The sequence below is a fragment of the Corvus hawaiiensis genome, chromosome 5, assembly GCF_020740725.1.
Source record: "Corvus hawaiiensis isolate bCorHaw1 chromosome 5, bCorHaw1.pri.cur, whole genome shotgun sequence".
Classification (NCBI taxonomy): Eukaryota; Metazoa; Chordata; class Aves; order Passeriformes; family Corvidae; genus Corvus; species Corvus hawaiiensis.
The window spans coordinates 26,998,385-27,016,786 of record NC_063217.1 but is presented as its reverse complement, the minus strand read 5'-3'; the positions used below and the strand labels follow the sequence as shown (position 1 = coordinate 27,016,786).

Below are 18,402 nucleotides of genomic sequence, written 5' to 3'. Positions count from 1 at the left end.
ATGCATGTCTGCAGACTGCTCCAAATTAGTATTTTCCTTCTGTGTCTTCTCAGATCTGCCAACTCTGTGTGTTCACACCCCTGTTTCTGCAAAAATGTGTCAATTTTTTGAGCTTGCTGCAATCCTGCAAGTGACTCAGTTGGCAGATCTACTGAGAAGGGAAGTGGTAATATCCACAAGGTCCTGCTGAAGCCGCAGAGAAGGTGGGAGAGGGTGACCTGCCAAAGACCACCTCTTCCCCTGGCACAGCTCTTGCTGATCTGCTGCTCAGGGCTTCACTGTGGTGCAGTACCCAGAGCAAGAATACTGAGAAACAATGCAGCTAACACTTCTGTAGATATGCCTCAGTACCAGCCAAGTCCTTTAGCAGACTATGGACATCAAAGTCTAATTATTTAACAAATAAAATATTTTATCTGATTTACACCTTTGTTGACAGCTGGCTGAACATGAAGCAGCAGTGTGCCCAGGTGGCTAAGAAAACCACTGGTATCCTGCCCTGTATCAGGAATAGTGTGCCCAGTAGGATTTTGTCCCACTGAAGTTGGCACTGATGAGGCCGCACTGCGAATCCTGTGTTCAGTTCTGGGCCCCTCACTACAAGAAAGACACTGAGATGCTGGAGCGAGTCCAGAGAAGGGCGATAGAACTGGTGAAGGGTTTGGAGCACAAGTCCCACGAGGAGTGGCTGAAGGAGCTGTGGGTGTTTAGCCTGAAGGAAAGGAGGTTGAGGGTGCACCTTACACCTCTCTACAACTGCATGAAAGGAGGTTGTAGTTAGGAGAGGGTTGGTCTCTTCTCCCAAGTAAAAAGCAACTGGACAAGAAGAGACAGCTTCAAGTTGTGCCAGGGGAGGTTTTTCTTCACCCAAAGAACAGTCCACCTAGGGAAATGGTGGACTTACCATCCCTGGAGGTATTTAAAAGATGTATAGATGCAGTGTTGATGGGTATGGTTTAGTGGTGAACTTAATAGTGTCAGGTTAACTTGTACTCAACGATCTTATTTTCCAACTTAAATGATGCTATATACTTATTGTTTCTTGGCTGAAAATCTTTACATGCTTCATATTTTTATATTATAATAAACTGCAAAAACCACTATGAAACTCTTTTTCTTCTGAGAAAAAATATGAAGTCACAAAAAACTTGTGACTAACAATCCAAGTCAATGGACAGATGCAAAAAACTTGAAATCTATAATAGCGTTACAGAAGAGAGTAGGCATAATTCATGGGTGAATACTTCACTGATGATTAACAGTTTTCATACTCAACTTGTTTTGAAGAACTTCAAGACAATGTCAGGAAGAAACAAATTACATAGAAGTAATTTATCAATATTGATATATTTTTCTTTATTTTGGATGACATGTAAAGGTCAAATGGGAAAGAAAATAAAGTATTGATATACAATCTTAGCAACTGACATAAAGAGGAAAAAGATGCCAGTTTACCATTCAAAATTACACTCTTGACTGATTTAGAGCAATGCCTGGATCATGAGCTAATGCAAATCAGCACAGACCCATTTAATTCCCTGGAGCTACGCCAGATACAGCTAAGCACAGATCAACCTTTTGTGTATGAGGTAAAAATATGCATGTACTAACAGTCAAAGCAATTTTGTGGCAGTTCCCATGTCTCCCAAAGAGGAATAAGTGTCTCATGAAACCCTGCTATACCTTTCGGAGTTATTGCACTATTTTTCCCCTATTAAATATGTGGAAAATTCAGGAGAAAATTTATGTTAAAGTCCTGCTACTTACGTAGTTACATAACTTCATTAATTATGTAATGTATGAAAGGTTTCATGAAACTTTCCTTATAGTCAGCAAGCACTGACTTTAATTGTTGGTCTTCAATAAAAATGGAAGCACTGACTATCTAGCCAATTTTTATCTTTTACATTTATAAATAAAAAAGGCATTGGAAACCTCATTTTTGTGCCTTAATAAACCCCATCTTTACCTCTGTGTTAGCCATGAATGACTTAATTTCCATAATTTGTGTGACTCCTTGGCGTTGTTATAAATTCTTTAATCTTGTTGAGGATTTTTTTCCTCATATGCATATACATTGACTTCCTTATGCAGTATTTAATTATATTATTGTAAATACTGAAGATGATGACAACAAGTTTCACGACAATTAGAAAGCCTGTTCACTGTGCAGCCAGGTACAGACATGAGGCAAGATCTATTTCTTTTAAATTATTATTTAGGAAAATTGCCTGTGGCGTTTTTAAATCCTGTCATTGTTGCTCAGCTGGCCCATTCTACGTTTACTCTGCTGGCAGTTGCTGCTATGTGACAGTGTCGAAACATGAGCTCTGTTCAATACAGAAGCTACAGACAGGTTTCTTACCTGTCCTGGCATGCAGCCACAAAAAAATTACTGAAGTAGATTTGTGAGTGAAGCTCTGACCATAGGAACTCCATCTACCCCACTACTTGGTGAATTAGTGCAGACCTGCAGGAGCAATATGTGAAGAAATTAACTTCAACTGAGAAAAAAAAGTCTCTAGACTGAAGTTCAAAATTATTAGATTGCTGTACTTGCTGTACAGAGATTATTTGTAGACATCCCTTATAAATGCCCAGATAGTGCCACCTTAACTCCTTCTACACTACAAAGAAGGAATAACATGCAAGGTTAGATTTATTAAACCTTTTTTATCTACAGTGCATTTTCTATCACTCTTATCAGTGGCAATATCATATATTGATGATTTTTGTTTAAGCAGAACTAATATCAGTTGAATCACCTTTATATGTGTAAACATTTTGCCATCATTATTCTGTGCAACCAACCAAGACTTCCTGTGTTATTTTAACTTGAAATAAAATTCTGCTAAACAGAAATACTGACTGTACAGAGCTTCTGGAACTCCTGTAGGGTCACTACAAGTAGTCATTATCCCAATTATACAACTGAATGAAGATCTAGTGTTTTCCAGAAAGTTTTCTGATAAGCCAGTCTCTCTGTTCCCTGCAGATTTCAGTCTGGGAGTTGAAGAGACATCTCTGGGGAGAGACACCCACCGAACCTGGGAGGCGCAAGGATAGTCCTACTGCAGATTCATCTGAGGGCACAGAAAAAACTGCTGGGCATGGCCAGATGCCGCATGGACATTTCAGAAGTGCTAATCCCTGTGCAGAGTTGTCATGCAAAAACTAGGGTCTGGACCTGGAAGATGATGGTGAAAGGCTTTGACACAGCTTCTGAGCACACTGTGTGGTGCTGTGCTCTGTGCCTCAGAGCACTTGCAGTCTGTCCAGTGCTTTGTGATTCCAGCCTCATCTGCACATGGGAATCCAACACACCAACACACATCTTAAATTGCTTCTATTTCACTCTCCATCATGCACCCTAAAGTAAAAATACAGTACCACCTACTGGTGGAGACACTGTTGGCACTGATAGTTTTCCAGTCATCAAGCCTCATTGGGGCCAATCGAGCTTCATGACACTGAATTCTACACAAGAGCGTATTAAATAAGCCAGAAGCCCTGAAGTCTTCTCAGCTACAGCACTTCCAACATAACATTAGTTGCTGAAATTGCATCAGCCCTAGAAAAAGACAGAACAGTACTTGCAGAAAATAAGCCTGCCAAAATTGTGGTCCCAATCCAAACACTCATCTGTTTACACAGCTTCTACACAGTAAGCTGAAAGGCAATGTTGTGCCATTAAAACCCACTTATTTGTAAGTCATACATATATATAACGTATCTAGTGTTTTGGCTGTGGGTGTCTGAAACTACAGGTAGCCTTAATAGGATTGAGAAGAATTACAGATGATGACAATGCAAGATGCAAAAATAGATTATAGTTGGCCTACTAAAACAATAATCCATTAGTGCAGTCATTTTCCCATTAGTCAAGGTTACTTCACTGGAATACAGAATGACAGGAAAAATATGTGTGAAAAAATATTGGTGCGAAACTAACATAATCGTCAGTGAAGTCAATGACAGCTATGTAACTGGCTTTTAGAGGTGGGCAGAATTGACACCGCTGTGTTGAGCTCATCCAGAATTTGTCCTGCAAACATCTTCACAGGTTAGTGAGGCTCTGGCCACTGTCAGACAAGGAACTGGACAGGCCTAGTAGGACTCATCTTCCTCTGCTTGAGGGCTTTGAAATTAAGAAAAAAATAAGTTAGCATTCCTTTCCAGGACTGATTATTTTAAAAGAAAACTGGCAGTTCTATAGCAGAGTAAAAAGGTGTATCAACTCTTTTGTGACACACAACAAAGCACATGTCCCAAACATTTAGTACCACCACAAATTCACAAAATCGCTGCTCAGCACTGAACATTGACATCTTTCCAACTGAAAGCCAGGCAAAAACCCTTGAGAATGACAGAGGTAAAACTGACCAAGATTCAATACTAGTTGGATTCAGTGACCTTCTGAGATTCCTTTCATATCTATGATTTTAGGATTAGAGTTGCATTTCAGCTCTTCAAAGACAACAGTGAAGCATATGCCAGAATTTAGATTATTCACTTTATCCATTTATTATGTTGCATATCTTACTCAAAACTGGTGTATTTGGCTTCCATCGTGCATAAGATTCTGCATTTCCTTGTTGCCCATTACTGTCTTATTTTAAAATAATTTTTATTCTTTAAACCTCAAATACATAGTCTCTTTTCTGGAAAATGGACTGTCTTCAGGGTTGGAAAGTCATAGCAGCAGATGTGTGTAATTTGTTTCTGTTGTCAGGAGGCTGACATGTGATACTCAGATTTGGGTTTGTGATTAAATCTATAAACTCAGTCACCTGGGCTGCAAGATTTAAGTTGGTTCCTATGATTGCTAATGACAATTTTTCCTGCTGCCCTTGGTTATAGAAGCAAATGTGTCATAATCCTGGAGTCCCAGGGGCTGGACTGCTTTCCTGAATTCTGCTTGTTGTGAAGCAAAGCTAAAATGTAATTCAGTAACTTTAGCTATGTCTCAATTGTGACAAAGATATAAATTTAATTTAAATATTTACCTCCTTTTGCTGCTTAAAAGCCTTTTTTTTTTTTTTTTTAACCAAACTGGGCCATGTAAAACATTCCAGATTGAAAAATTAATCACTCAAAGTTCAGAGAACATGATTTTCCTCATTCTTATGGTATCCAGCAGTGAAATATGAAAGGTGAGTATGCAAATACCATCTTTTCTTTTGAAGTATACGCTAGGATCCTCATAGGGCCTTTCTTGGCTCTCTGGCCACTACAGATGCACTCTTGCACATTTCTAATGGAGGATGAATGCATCTACTTAAAACCTTCTGTGAAGTCATAATCCATACTGAAGTTAAAAATCTGTTCAGTGTCTTAGAACTTCTTCATCATGGTATTGTCCACTAAAAATGTATCCACAATTCACTTGATTTTTTAAGCATCAAAATATGTTGTGTTATATTATTTAAGAAACTTAAGTAGTTTAAAATATAATTTCATGTTTTTCAGCCATATGGTATACACATTAAAATAAACAGGAAATTTTCATTTATAGTGTTTTATCTATTACAGTGAAAAACTGTTACTACAGTTAAAAAGCATCTGCAATATTAAGAAAACAAATGAGCAGTCAATACCGAATTTTTTTCTCATTTTCAAAACAGAGCACACTCCAATATTTGTCACTTCTTGTGCTTGTAGATAGGACTAGTAAGCTTCTGCTCAGGTGAAGGATAATACTGACTGCCACTGTCACTTTCATCTCCCTCTAAATCTCAAAATCCATCACTAGGTTAAGGAAATCCTCCTCTAATAACTATGTCCTTCCTTGGGAATAACACAGAGAACTGCACAGGGGCCTGGCTCTTTGTGAAATCATTCAATAAGGATTTATTTATGAAATGCTGATTATATGGTGGTTCTGCTTATGTAGTAAGGAAATGTGGCTGATTTAAAGGACTGAGATCTCTATTAGAAGGAGCAGATTGCATTCCCAAGGTAAGCATGCACACTGCTTTTTGAACCTGCTTATTGCAGAACTGCTAAAGACTCTTAGCATGTTAGAAAAGTCAGACCATGCTGTAGCATGCTGCAGATTTCGATGCTAATGAAGATTTTTTTGCTGCTTTTTGTAAAGAAAAAGATTAGATCTTTATATGATGCCAAAATCTGTTCTAGGGTATCCTTATTTAAAGCATTTTCTACATGAAAATAATGACTAGAGATATGAATGTAGTGGGCCAATAAGAATGGGAGAAATATGTAAAATAAAAAAGCAGGAGAGATAGAAGCTGATCTTCCATTCACCACAATCCTGTTAAAGGTTAATACTGCCTTCATTTTCTTGCAGCCCTAAAAATTTTAATGTATAGTAATTAATATAATTAGTTTTCAGGTCATAATGCTTGAAAACTTGGTTGTTTATCATAGTAGTTACATTTAAAAGAATCCAAAGTAGTAAAAGGAAACTATTTGGGATGATACAGTAAAAACCATATGGTAGAAATCTAAAAAACCTCTAAAGAAAGCATCTATTACCTTTTGAACTTGCTACCTAAATATGATAACGTGAAAATGTGCATCCCAATTTTAAAAAGCAGTGTAACAATTTGTGACAAGTATCAGTTTAAGAAAAAATATGCATGACTACAGAATTGGAAATGTGATGGTGATACAATTTAGTAAAAAAACCTGAAATGCTTGAAAATGCATTAAGATGAGTCCAGACCCACTGAGTTTAATGCGACGTTTTCTACTGTGCCCAGTATGGGGGTTTTGTTACAGAAATGCTGTAACAAGGTAACAACAGTCCCCAAACTAGTTTTAATTACTATGTCCGTCCAACTTACACTGGGCACATGCTGCATTAGCACTTCTGTATCTTAGACTTGGGAACTTAAACCCCTCCCAATTTTCTTTGAGACCAGTGGAATTTGAAGATATTCTTGTGCTACACATCCTGACTAATTGACAAGGAAAATAACCTGGGGCAGCATTCACCTAAGCTTGACATTCAAACTAGGTATTTTGAGACTACAGGGTAGTCAATACTTCAATTTCTATGCCATTTAATGTTTCCAGTGCCTCAGTAATATGAAATGTCCAGTCCTGCCTGAAATGGCAGCTCCTCTTTCCCAGCAAATCCTATGCATGGCTGCCATGGCTGCTTCCCCAGAACACACAGCATCCCACTGTGCTTCCATTTAAAATATGTCGCAGTCGAGGTGGGTCACAATACAGACAAAACACGTTATACTGTTATATATGGAGATTAACAACTCAAGGCAGTGGCAAAAAGCATCTAATTCTACAAAGCCTCTTTTATACAGTTTCTTGGTACTCGTGCTGTGTCCCCATCGGCTTCTATGTTAACACCCCACAAAACTACTGGTTACTTGCAACTAACACCCATCTAAAACAATCTAAAGCAAATAACAGCCTCCCTGAACCAGCTGTGCTTTCTACATCTGTTGTTTTGGGTTCTTGCTTCTGTTGATGTTAAAACTTCTCACAGGTACAAACCAAATTCTCAAGGGTACAAAGTGATTGTGTCCAAGTCGAGCCTTGTGAAACTCTCAGAGCAGCTTGCTGGTTTCCACAAAAACAGACACCAGCAGAACCAGAGGAATTTGTTTATTTGAAAAAATAAAATCCAATTAACCTGAAAAACCTGGGAATGTAGAGGATACAGACTTTTTCCACAGCCTTCAGGGTACATACCCTGGATTGGTGTTATTTTTGGACACATTCTGTTTTAACATACTTAACATCATCTTTAACATCCAGTACAAGTGCAAATCAGTATGTCTGGAGAGCACAAAGATTGTTTTGTTTTGGTTTGGTTTTGTTCTTCAAATAAAAGAAGACTTAAAGAGCAAATGTAAACATGAAAAATGTGTGCCTATGTAGAAATGCTGGAACTGTGAGTCCTAATACAAACTGACTGGATTAGAGCCCACGCTGCTGGAGAAATTTTCTCCCTTGAGATTAATGCATTTGCATTTGTCTGGTGCTGAGTTGGACACAGCTTTATTTTGCACCATTATTTGTGAGGCCCTGTGGAGGATGTAGGTTTAATTAGGATGGAATTTTGTGTGCTAGCATTAGGAGAGCTTTCAGAGCATCTGTAAGCAGATATAAAGCTACTTAATTCAACCTGGTGTAATGTCAATCTTCACACTTTCAAGCAGTAAGTCAGTGGAAGCTCTAGTACAGCTTTTAGTCTCCTGATGAATCTAACCTAAAGTTTGCCATGTCTTAGAAATTTGTAATATTTTTATATCTATTTATCTTAGACCCGATCCTTGCTGGTAAGCATTTAAAGACTGACCAGCAATATTGGACTACATTTATAACTATTCATGGAATAGCATATCTTAATCTTCAATTTTTATCTTTCTGTTTTGTAGAATGTTATATCTCAGTTGGTCAGAGCATGGTGCTAATAACACCAAGGTTGTGGGTTTGATCCCTGTATGGGCCATTCACTTAAGAGTTGGATTCAATGATCTTTGTGGGTCCCTTCCAAATTAGAATATTCTGTGATTCTGTGATATTGCTGTATTATATTTTGCACCATGTGTCATTCGTGCCTGATGAGTGCTGGAAACATGTATTTCCTCTCCTATTTCCTGTATAGGTGTATTTTTAGTTTCATTGACAAATAATGGAATTCAAGTAAGTCTGGCAGAAATACGTCAGCTGTATCATTCTGCTTCTCCTTCGTGATGTGCCAGAAGACACTGCTCTAAGACTGATCCATACGGCTTCGACCTCACTTATCAGTGGTACAGACACTCATTTGCCAGTCTCTGGCTTACAGACATCTCTATACTCTGATTTCCCACATGCAGGGAAATTGTTACTGCAGTGGAAAGCATCTGTTTTATAATGCTCTCTAACTGGTCCTGGCAAGACCAGATCACACTGGTAGACAGAATTCATGCCTAAAGAGTTTGCAATCTCACTGATGCCAAGATATAACTGACAGCACTGTAGGAGTAAGTGGTGAAAAAGGAGAGCAGAAGTTAATTACACCAGTGCTAGAAAATTGTGCAGTGGAATGCACTGTCTTAGCTATAAAACATTTTCAGGTGTTTTTTTCCTTTAGATTAACAGACCAGACATAAAGAGATACTAACATTTCTATTTAGGTGTTTATATACTACCTGCTATAGGAATAAGGAAACTACTACAATAGTCTTACCCTCTTTTTTACAGAACCCACTCTTCGGTCTCAACAGAATGTAAGTCTCAGGTATCAGATATATTGAGATTTCTTTGGACCTACAGCCAGGGGATACTTTTTAGTCTGGTTTTCAGGATGTCATCTGTGCATGAATCTGTTTATCCATCTTGATACAGTGTTTCAAGTGTTTGGTTCAAAACCAAAAGAAACAGTGGTAGATGTTTCAAACACAATTGTTTAAATATTTTCAAAGTATGTGTCAAAACTCAGGAGAAAGACCTAAATTAACGCTTCCCTAAAGATGTGTACAACTTTCCCTTTAGCAGCAGTTGCCTGGTCATTTTCTTGTCTGGTGGGAATGTCATGGCAGACAGGAAACTGCAAATATTCTTGTTGATCTCCAGGAAAGTGCAGAGGGATTCCTTGTGAAACAGGGGCATATGATACCCCAGGACAGTCTGGGCAACCCAGGGCTGCTGCAGAAGAACCCCTGAAGGGGCTCAGGCTGCAGATAGGCCAGAAAGACACCTGGCTGCAGGCAGCCTTGAACAGCCTTGGGAAAAGTTACACGCTGGTCGGCTCCCTCGCTGCTTAGAGGCTGTCCCATGGGAACAGGGCGTGAAGCTTTGTAAAGTAGATATAAGTGAGTGTAAGTAAACAATGAAGGGGGCACGATGCTCAAAGCGTATCGGTGCTCATATCGTGACTCTGGCCGGTCTCCCCAGCACTCAGAACCGCCCCCCCCCCGCTAAAGGAAAGCAAGGATGTAAAGGATTCATTTTTAGGAAAAAAAGACCCCCTACTTCTTCTACTTGCAAAATGACTTGATTTTTTTTTAATTCAGCTTTCTCCAATTATCCAAGTTAAGACAAACTTGACCATGAAGGTAGGAGTGATTGAGACCCATCATTCCCATACAATTGTTCCCAGTGTGGTAGTGCATGACACCAGTAAGGACCCTGGATTGATGCACAAAGGGGAAAACAGGTATGTCAAATATATTTAGCGTCAGTTTGGGGTTTTTTTACGTTTGATAATTTGCATAGGATTATCTAAGCACAGATACTTGCTATCATATAATTTTCTACACTCTTAGTAATAAACTAAGTTTTAAAGATTATAGTATATTGCTTATTGTAAATATTTAGGAGATTTTTTTTTTAAATTTCAGCTGATATCGTATAACTGTGTTGTTTCATTGTTCCCCAGGCAACAATATCTACCTGGAGTATTTGCATGCTACAATATTAACAATAATAGTAATAAAGATGAGTAAGTATCTTTGCCATTTGATAAAATAACAGTACTACAATTTTGATTGTTAAAGCAGAAATTAGTAATTATAATATATATCTAATAGCTTCTTTAGAAACAGTTATGTCATTCAGGTAAGCCCAAAAGAGACTGCATGTACATTTCAACTTCATGCACATCACTTATGATGATCATCCTCTTTACCAAAGTTACTGATATTGTATCTATTAATTTAAAATAAAAGTAGTTCTAGGTGTATACAATAAGCAATAAGAAAAATAGCTTTTTGGAAGGTCAAACACCTAAGTATAATGTTATCTAATACATAGATGTTGAAGAAAGGGGATGTGCATCCCATGAGCCTGTCATATTTTTCTTTTTCTTAGAGAGGAGAAGAAAAGGAAAAAAGAAAAGAAGAGGTAAGATGAAGAGTAATAATACTACTATTTCTAAGATATTTAGGTTTTTTCTAAATATGTTTAACTTGGTCTTTAACAATGGAAATTATTTCTTAGCAAGCCAGAAAAAAAAAAGGATGGAGAAAGACAAAAGAACAAAGAAAAAAAGGAGAAAAATAAAAATAAAGATAAATTGAAGAAGAAAGAAAATATAGAAGTGTAAGTATTTTTCATTTAGGTCCTGTTATGCTGTATAATAAAACTGCTTTTGATGTAAGAACAAATTCATTCACAGATGTCCTGTAAAGATGTTTATACTTTAGTGAACGACTGTACAGACTGCTGTTGCTCTCCCTAGAGTAGAGTTGTTTTGACTTAACTTCATATGTGGACAACAGAAACATGCATGCATGGAGGTGATCTGAAAACGTTAATCAAGATGTATCTGCTTTGGATTCTGATTATCTAATATTTCTTGGATAAAACACTGCAGCAAATGATGTGCCAGTATAAAGCAATCTCTGCCACACACAAAGGCACCTACAAGCAAGTAAACTCTTCTATGCTCTAAAAGTTGTCACTTTATATTCTGCTTGGTAAATTCATAATTTTCTGGCTAAGGAAGAGAAATTTTAAACAGTGCAGCAGAAACCTGTGTTGTATGATTTCCTATTCTTTGGTTTCTTTATGTAAACTATGCCAATGTTTTGTCTTCTTCAGGGCTAGACTTTTCCCAGTGAGAAAGGCATGATTCGTCTCATAATTTATAATTATTTAAAAATTAGTAGTCACATAATCTCTTTTTTTTTAATGACAAAATCAATTATCAGACAAAAGAGTTATTTGTGTAGAAAAATAAACTTTAAAATTACATGTGCCACTATAAAGTGAGACTGCCAAGCTAATTTTGCTCAGCAAAATTTAGATTCTAAAGTTTGTGTCTCAAGTCACCAGCTTCATATTTTCCATGCATTTGAGCAAGGAAGTTTAACTTTGATAAAGACCATTTATTTGACAGTAATAATTACTGGAATGCTTCATTCCTCAAAAATTGATATGTGTATTTCAAGTCAGTCTCTCATTAAATCTCTTTTTTTCCCCCTGCTTACCACTTAGGAAGAAGAAAGATATTTTCACCATTGATCCAGCAGGAAATATATATTACAACTGGTTGTTTTGCATCACAATGCCTGTCATGTACAACTGGACCATGATTATTGCTAGGTGATGTACTCTTTAATGTACACTATAATGACTACATAGAACTTCTGGAAAATCATAATATCCCTAAATAGATAAAAAAATTCTATTCATCACCGATTCGTGCAAGTATTTAATTTTTGTTTCATGGTAATTTACTTTTGTTTTTTCATATTTAGAGCCTGTTTTGATGAGCTTCAGCATGATTACTTAATGGCATGGTTTATTATTGATTATGTTTCTGATGCCATTTATGTTGCTGATATGTTTGTACGGACAAGGACAGGTAAATATACTCAATTAATTATTGCTTTTTATATATTTATGCCAGGTTTTTTGCAAATCAATATACTACTACTTCTCTTACCTGAATAGCCTTGATGAGGTGCAATAGTGAAAAAAGACATTGAGAGATTTCAGAAAGACTGCAGCCTCACTTTATAAGTAGGAGAAATTCTGATGTAATTCTGATGTATTACTCAAAGGGCACATAAAGTTTGAGATATGCAGGTACAAGCTGTTCTGCCTGCAGCTGACTCATCAAGACAAAATAAACATGTGGTGCAGCCAGGTGAGGATCGGGGGTTCTGAAAAAGCAGCACCTAAATCTGGTATGAAGGGGAGATTCAAGTATTTGCTTGATTTTCAAGACCATTGAGCAAGCAAGACATCCTATTAACTTCGACTGCCACTATTTATTTAAAAATATTATCCTAATGGAGTTATTAAGTAGATACACTCAATATAGAACTGAAATTCCTGTGTTAAAATTCTTTCCCCCATTAACCACCCTTCCTATAGCTTGTGGAGGTTTTTTTGGAGGGGAAGGTGGTTTTTTTCAGATGTTCACGATAGTTGAAAAGTGGAGGAAAAGAATCAGAACTAGAAATTTTTATCTTTCAAAGCTGTATAGTTTAGCTCAAGCTGAACCATGTAGCACTAAGCTATTTGAAAATAAGAGACTGAATATTAAAAAGTAAGAGAAGTTATGTTCCATATGGAATTTGCACCCAAAATATTTTTCAAAGTAGATTTGGACTGACATTAAACACAACACATTTGAACTTGTAGCATTTTTTATTATCTACAATTTTATTTTAGGTTACCTGGAGCAAGGTCTTCTGGTGAAAGAAGAACAAAAGCTACGAGAGAAATACAAGAAATCTTTTCAATTCAAACTAGATTTTCTGTCAATTGTACCAACTGATCTCTTATACTTTAAGTTAGGATTGAATTACCCAGAATTAAGAATAAACAGACTACTCAGAGTAGCTCGGATGTTTGAATTCTTCCAGAGAACAGAAACCAGGACAAACTACCCAAATATCTTCAGGATCTCTAACCTTGTCATGTACATTGTGATTATTATTCACTGGAATGCCTGTGTGTATTACTCGATCTCAAAAGCCATTGGATTTGGGGCTGACACATGGGTCTACCCCAACACCTCAGATCCTGAATTTGCCCGCCTGACTAGAAAATATGTCTACAGTCTCTACTGGTCAACACTGACCCTGACTACTATTGGTGAAACACCCCCTCCTGTAAGAGATTCTGAGTATTTCTTTGTGGTTGTTGACTTCTTGGTTGGAGTGCTGATTTTTGCTACCATTGTTGGTAACGTGGGCTCTATGATCTCCAACATGAATGCTGCCAGGGCAGAGTTTCAAGCAAGGATTGATGCTATCAAGCAGTACATGCACTTTCGGAATGTGAGTAAAGACATGGAAAAAAGAGTTATAAAGTGGTTTGACTACCTGTGGACAAACAAAAAGGCTGTGGATGAAAGGGAAGTCTTGAAGTATCTGCCAGATAAACTAAGAGCAGAGATTGCAATCAATGTTCACCTGGAAACACTAAAAAAGGTTCGGATTTTTGCAGACTGTGAAGCTGGTCTGCTGGTTGAACTGGTTTTGAAACTCCAGCCCCAGGTATACAGTCCTGGAGATTATATTTGCAGAAAAGGAGATATTGGACGAGAGATGTACATTATCAAAGAAGGCAAGCTGGCAGTAGTTGCTGATGATGGAATCACCCAATTTGTGGTTCTAAGTGATGGCAGCTACTTTGGAGAAATCAGCATTCTCAATATCAAGGGTAGCAAAGCTGGCAATCGAAGAACAGCCAATATTAAAAGTATTGGATACTCGGACTTGTTTTGTCTGTCCAAAGACGATCTCATGGAGGCTTTAACAGAGTATCCAGATGCAAAGGCAATGCTGGAAGAAAAAGGCAAGCAAATCCTAATGAAAGATGGCTTGCTGGACATTGAAATTGCAAATTTAGGAAGTGATCCTAAAGATCTGGAAGAGAAGGTCGCCTACATGGAACGTGCTATGGACAGGTTACAAACAAAGTTTGCCAGGTTGTTGGCTGAGTATGAAGGTGCACAGCAGAAACTGAAAAAAAGACTTACACAAATAGAGAAAATATTGAAGCCAGTTATAGAGGAAGAGTTTGCAGACTTAGAAGAAGCAGATCCATCCACAGATAAACCTGGATTGTCAAAAGCAGAATAAAAACAATGGAAGTTGCCAATAAGACTGAGGGTCAAATCCTGACTGGGGCTGAATACATTAATTTCTAATCTTTGTAGTACCTGGCTATTAATTACAAAGAATTATTTGTTGAGACAATGTCACTAATCTCCTACCAGCAGTGTGTATTTGGCAGGTTTGGGGCAGAAAAAGAAGAATCAAGAAAGAGAATGGAAGATAACACTTTGCTCTTGCACAAACAGGTGGTATTATCTGCTAATGTGTTATGTACACTGTCATATACTGGCAAATATTGGAAGTTTTGCTGGCTGTTTTAAAATAATTTGTGTCTGCTTATGGAAAGAATGAAAGGTTTGGTAACAATTATATTACTTGAAGTCATTAACCTTTATATTAAATTTGTGTATAAATGAGCACATTTTAATATCTATCGATTAACATGAAATTAATTAAGTATGGGATATTAATGCAGATGAGAGTACTGAAGGCTGTAAGATGTGGAAAATACTATTACTTCATTGGGTCCACCTTGGCTGATTGCTTGAAATGTAAGTGGGCAGTTTGAAATGGTCCTTTTTTCAGGATAATACATGCAAAGGCTGGAATATAGAGAGGAGAAAATACAACTTTTTGCAAGCATCAATATGAAAGATATGGATGGCTCACAATCTAATGTTCTTTCCACAATAATAACAAAAAATATACAAATATACAAATAATACACAAATAAAAATATACAGTAAAGATTGTTCTGTTCCATGTAATCATGTGGCTGCTAACATGAACTAACAAGCTTTGAAGATTTGTAGTTAAAAATGTTTATGTCCCTAACGTAACACTGGTTTATGCTGGCAGGGTGCAAGGGGAAGACATGACAGCAACAGGCTAAATTCTTCCTACTGGGTCTTCTGTAGATGCTGTTAGGGGAAGAATATGACTGAAGAGGCTGGTTTTTCCCACTGATAGAGTATTTCTTTCTTCATAACTACTTCTGGGATAGTAAAATCTACAGATTCATATCCATTTTTCAGCTGCTTTAAGATGTATTATCTCCTTGGATTTTCCCCTAATTTATATCTTTTTTTATTGGCAAAAAAATGGTTTGCTTAGTCATGGACTCAGCTGGGTGTTTGCAGATGGGTATTTTCAGTAGAAGTTTATCACAGGCACATAACATTGGATAAGTTTAATGAAAGGGAGAGAAGAAAGGGACTGTAGTGAGAGAATGGGAAATTCTCTATTTAGGCAAATTTGATTATCCTGAGCAATTGAACTGCCACTCTTAAAAAATACATATGTACACTTTACTGTCAATAATATCTCTACACTTGCATTCTCTCCTTAATGAGATGGAGATAACATAAATTGGGTGACTTATAAAGTGCATTCCTTTCTGGCTGTTATATTTTTTATAATGCTGATACTTTCCAGGATGCCGAAGATCTATAAATAACTCCTGATATACTGCAAGGATGAAATTTTATTAAGTACTTAATGCATAGGATATATACAGAACAACAAGGGTAAATATAAATACAAAATGGCTGTTCATGCCCTGTTGATCCTGTGTTTTGAATGACAAATGACTTAATTAGTTGATAAGGGGAAAGGGTATGCCATCCTGTCAGTAAAGATTCTATCCTTGTACACAGGAGGAAGGATTATTCTGGCATTTAGCTTTATGGTGAGTGTTGAACTTTTCAATCAGCATTCTTCCAGCTCAGGTCTTGAATATAATTTGCAATCTGTATGCCAGCAGCAAACTATCCTATATGGCTAGTAGGCACTTAGGAAGCACTTTTTTCCTTTGTTGAAGTACTTAAGACTTTTTATTAGAGAAATGTATGAGATGATATTTTAATTAAAAAAGGCAGATATCTATTGTTAACAATTTTTTTTTTATTGATCCTTCAGCCTAAGACATGAATTGTATTCACTACCTGCCTCTTTCTTGAGAATAAAATATTCTTTGATTTTAACCACTTCAAAATAAAACAGAAAACCAGAATTGGCCTCCAGTGGTTTGCTTACTATTTTCAGACTATTTATGGCTGGAAATCTTGTATAACTTAACTTTTTTGAGAAGGTATTTGCTGAAATGCAAAGTTTCCTCCTGGCACACGACATAATGTAAGCGCTACAAGGAAATGGCGATAAAATTAAAACTATTTCAACTTGCCTTTATTTGTTAGAACTTAGGAGGCACACAAGTTCCTCAATATATGTTTCTGTGTGCTAAAACTTTCTGGATGTACTTCAGTAAAGTTTCTAAACAGGCTTTGTGGTTTTTTACTCTCAATACTCCAGGAGCTACGAAGTTATAGGAGTTACAGGAGCTATGAAGAAAATGTCTGCAAGAGCCGCATGCCGCTGGAGTGGCTGCCAGGAATTTACTCTAGAGACAAGGAGGCTCGGGGGGACCTTACCGCTCCCTACAAATACCCGAAGGGAGGCGGCAGTGAGCGGGGGCCGGTGTCTTCTCCTAAACAGTAAGAGACAGGACGAGAAGAAATGGCCTCAAGTTGCGCCAGGAGAGGTTAGATTTGGGTATTAGGAAAAATTTCAACCGAAACGGTTGTCAAGCACTGGAACAGGCTGCCCAGGGAAGGGGTGGAGACATCATCCCTTGAGGAATTTGAAAGCCGTATAGATGTGGCACTTGGGGACATGGTTCAATGGTGGACGTGGCAGCGCTGGGTTAACGGTTGGACTGGGTGATCTCACACCTTCTCCAAGCTGGAGCACTCCGTGACCCAGGCACAGAGCCACAGCCCCGGCTCCGAGCCCGGCCGCCTGAGGCGGTGCCCGGCGCCGGCCCGCCCACCGCGCGGGGAGCGCTGGGAGCTGTAGTCGCGCTGCCGCGGGAGCACCGGCGGCGCCGCCGCTTCCACCGCCGGGCGGAGCGGCCAGGCCGGGCTGGGCCGGCCGGAGCGCTCCCCGCGGGGCGGCTGTGCCAGCGGGGAGGAGGCGGAGGGTCTGGTCCTGCCGCTGTCCTTCGCTCTCTGGCGGGGGACAAATGGAGGCTCCGTGGCGCCAGGGCGGCCGGGGCCGCGGCCGCGCCAGGCCCGGGGACGAGCTCGCCGCCCGCTCTGGGGCGGCCGCCCGGCCCCCGGCCCCGAGGGGCCGCGGCGGTGCCCGCGCTGCGGCAGCGGGGACCATCGGCGAGAGGGCCAGCGGTGAGTGTCGCGTCCTGCCCTCTACCCGTGCTGCCGGGCCCCGGACTGGGGAGCCGGCGGTGGCCCGGAGCCCCTGCAGGTGGCCAGGTCGGGGCTGTCCCAGGCGTCGCGGGCAAGGGAGGCTGGCGGGCCCTGGCCCCGCTCCCGCACTGCTTGGCGGTGGCGAGCCGGTGTTCGCCATGTGCCGTATCGTGCCTGCAGCTTCCTGCCCGGGAGGGACGCAGAGGCCCCAGGCAGTGGCCAGGAGAGAGGAGCTAAGCAGTCACCAGGGTGCACAGGGTGCACGGTCTTCTTCTTGGAGCAGAAGAGTAAAGTGTGAAGTAATGGATGAAACATCTGTTCCTTAGCACGGTTGGAAACAGCCAGGGGAGTTGCTCGGTAGAAACATCGTTTGGTGCGCTGGTCAGGGACACACTTTCCTCCCGCCTGGGAAAGGTGCGGGCTTTCGGTGCGCGCGGCAGCTGTGACTGCAAGTTCATCCTCGGGAAATATACCAGAGAAGTGCCAAAGACAGAGCTCTTTTAAGTGGCGGTATAGTTTCTTAAGAAGAGCCTTAAAACTAAGCTTGACGAAACCCCTGTAAATATATTGGGTCTAGTAGGCTAATATGGAAAGCTAGCGATCTCCTGAAGACCTTTATGTCTCCATCATATTTTGTCTTAAAGGTACTTTAGTTTATTGTGAACTCTGTTTTTTGTTCCTCCGAGTGAGAACCTGTTTCTATTTCA

At 39.2% G+C, this 18,402-nt stretch overlaps 2 protein-coding genes and 1 long non-coding RNA gene across 5 annotated transcripts in view; all 3 read left to right on the top strand.

The window, feature by feature from the left end:
* Positions 1-5,762: 5,762 nt before the first annotated feature.
* Positions 5,763-10,961, top strand: LOC125326672. Of its 2 annotated transcripts, none has more exons than XR_007203929.1 (4): positions 5,763-5,958; positions 9,993-10,135; positions 10,358-10,420; positions 10,789-10,961. It is a non-coding gene; the product is annotated as an uncharacterized LOC125326672 (long non-coding RNA). The 2 variants fall into 2 exon arrangements; XR_007203930.1 differs by having other exon boundaries at positions 10,732-10,802.
* A 25-nt stretch (positions 10,962-10,986) lies between these two features.
* CNGA1 (cyclic nucleotide gated channel subunit alpha 1) lies at positions 10,987-16,506 on the top strand. The gene is made up of 4 exons (XM_048305126.1): positions 10,987-11,019; positions 11,917-12,024; positions 12,180-12,286; positions 13,102-16,506. The coding sequence occupies exons 2-4, from the start codon at positions 11,987-11,989 to the stop codon at positions 14,517-14,519; spliced, it is 1,563 nt and encodes a 520-aa protein (XP_048161083.1). The 5' UTR covers positions 10,987-11,019; positions 11,917-11,986; the 3' UTR covers positions 14,520-16,506.
* An 890-nt stretch (positions 16,507-17,396) lies between these two features.
* NFXL1 (nuclear transcription factor, X-box binding like 1) overlaps positions 17,397-18,402 on the top strand; it is a 54,102-nt gene continuing 53,096 nt past the window's right edge. The window contains exon 1 of one of the 2 annotated variants that reach the window (XM_048303976.1): positions 17,397-17,674. In XM_048303976.1, the coding sequence (XP_048159933.1) occupies positions 17,515-17,674 (160 nt within the window). In that variant the 5' untranslated portion in view covers positions 17,397-17,514. The remainder of the gene's footprint in view (positions 17,675-18,402) is intronic. The other variant, XM_048303975.1, reaches the window with a different exon arrangement.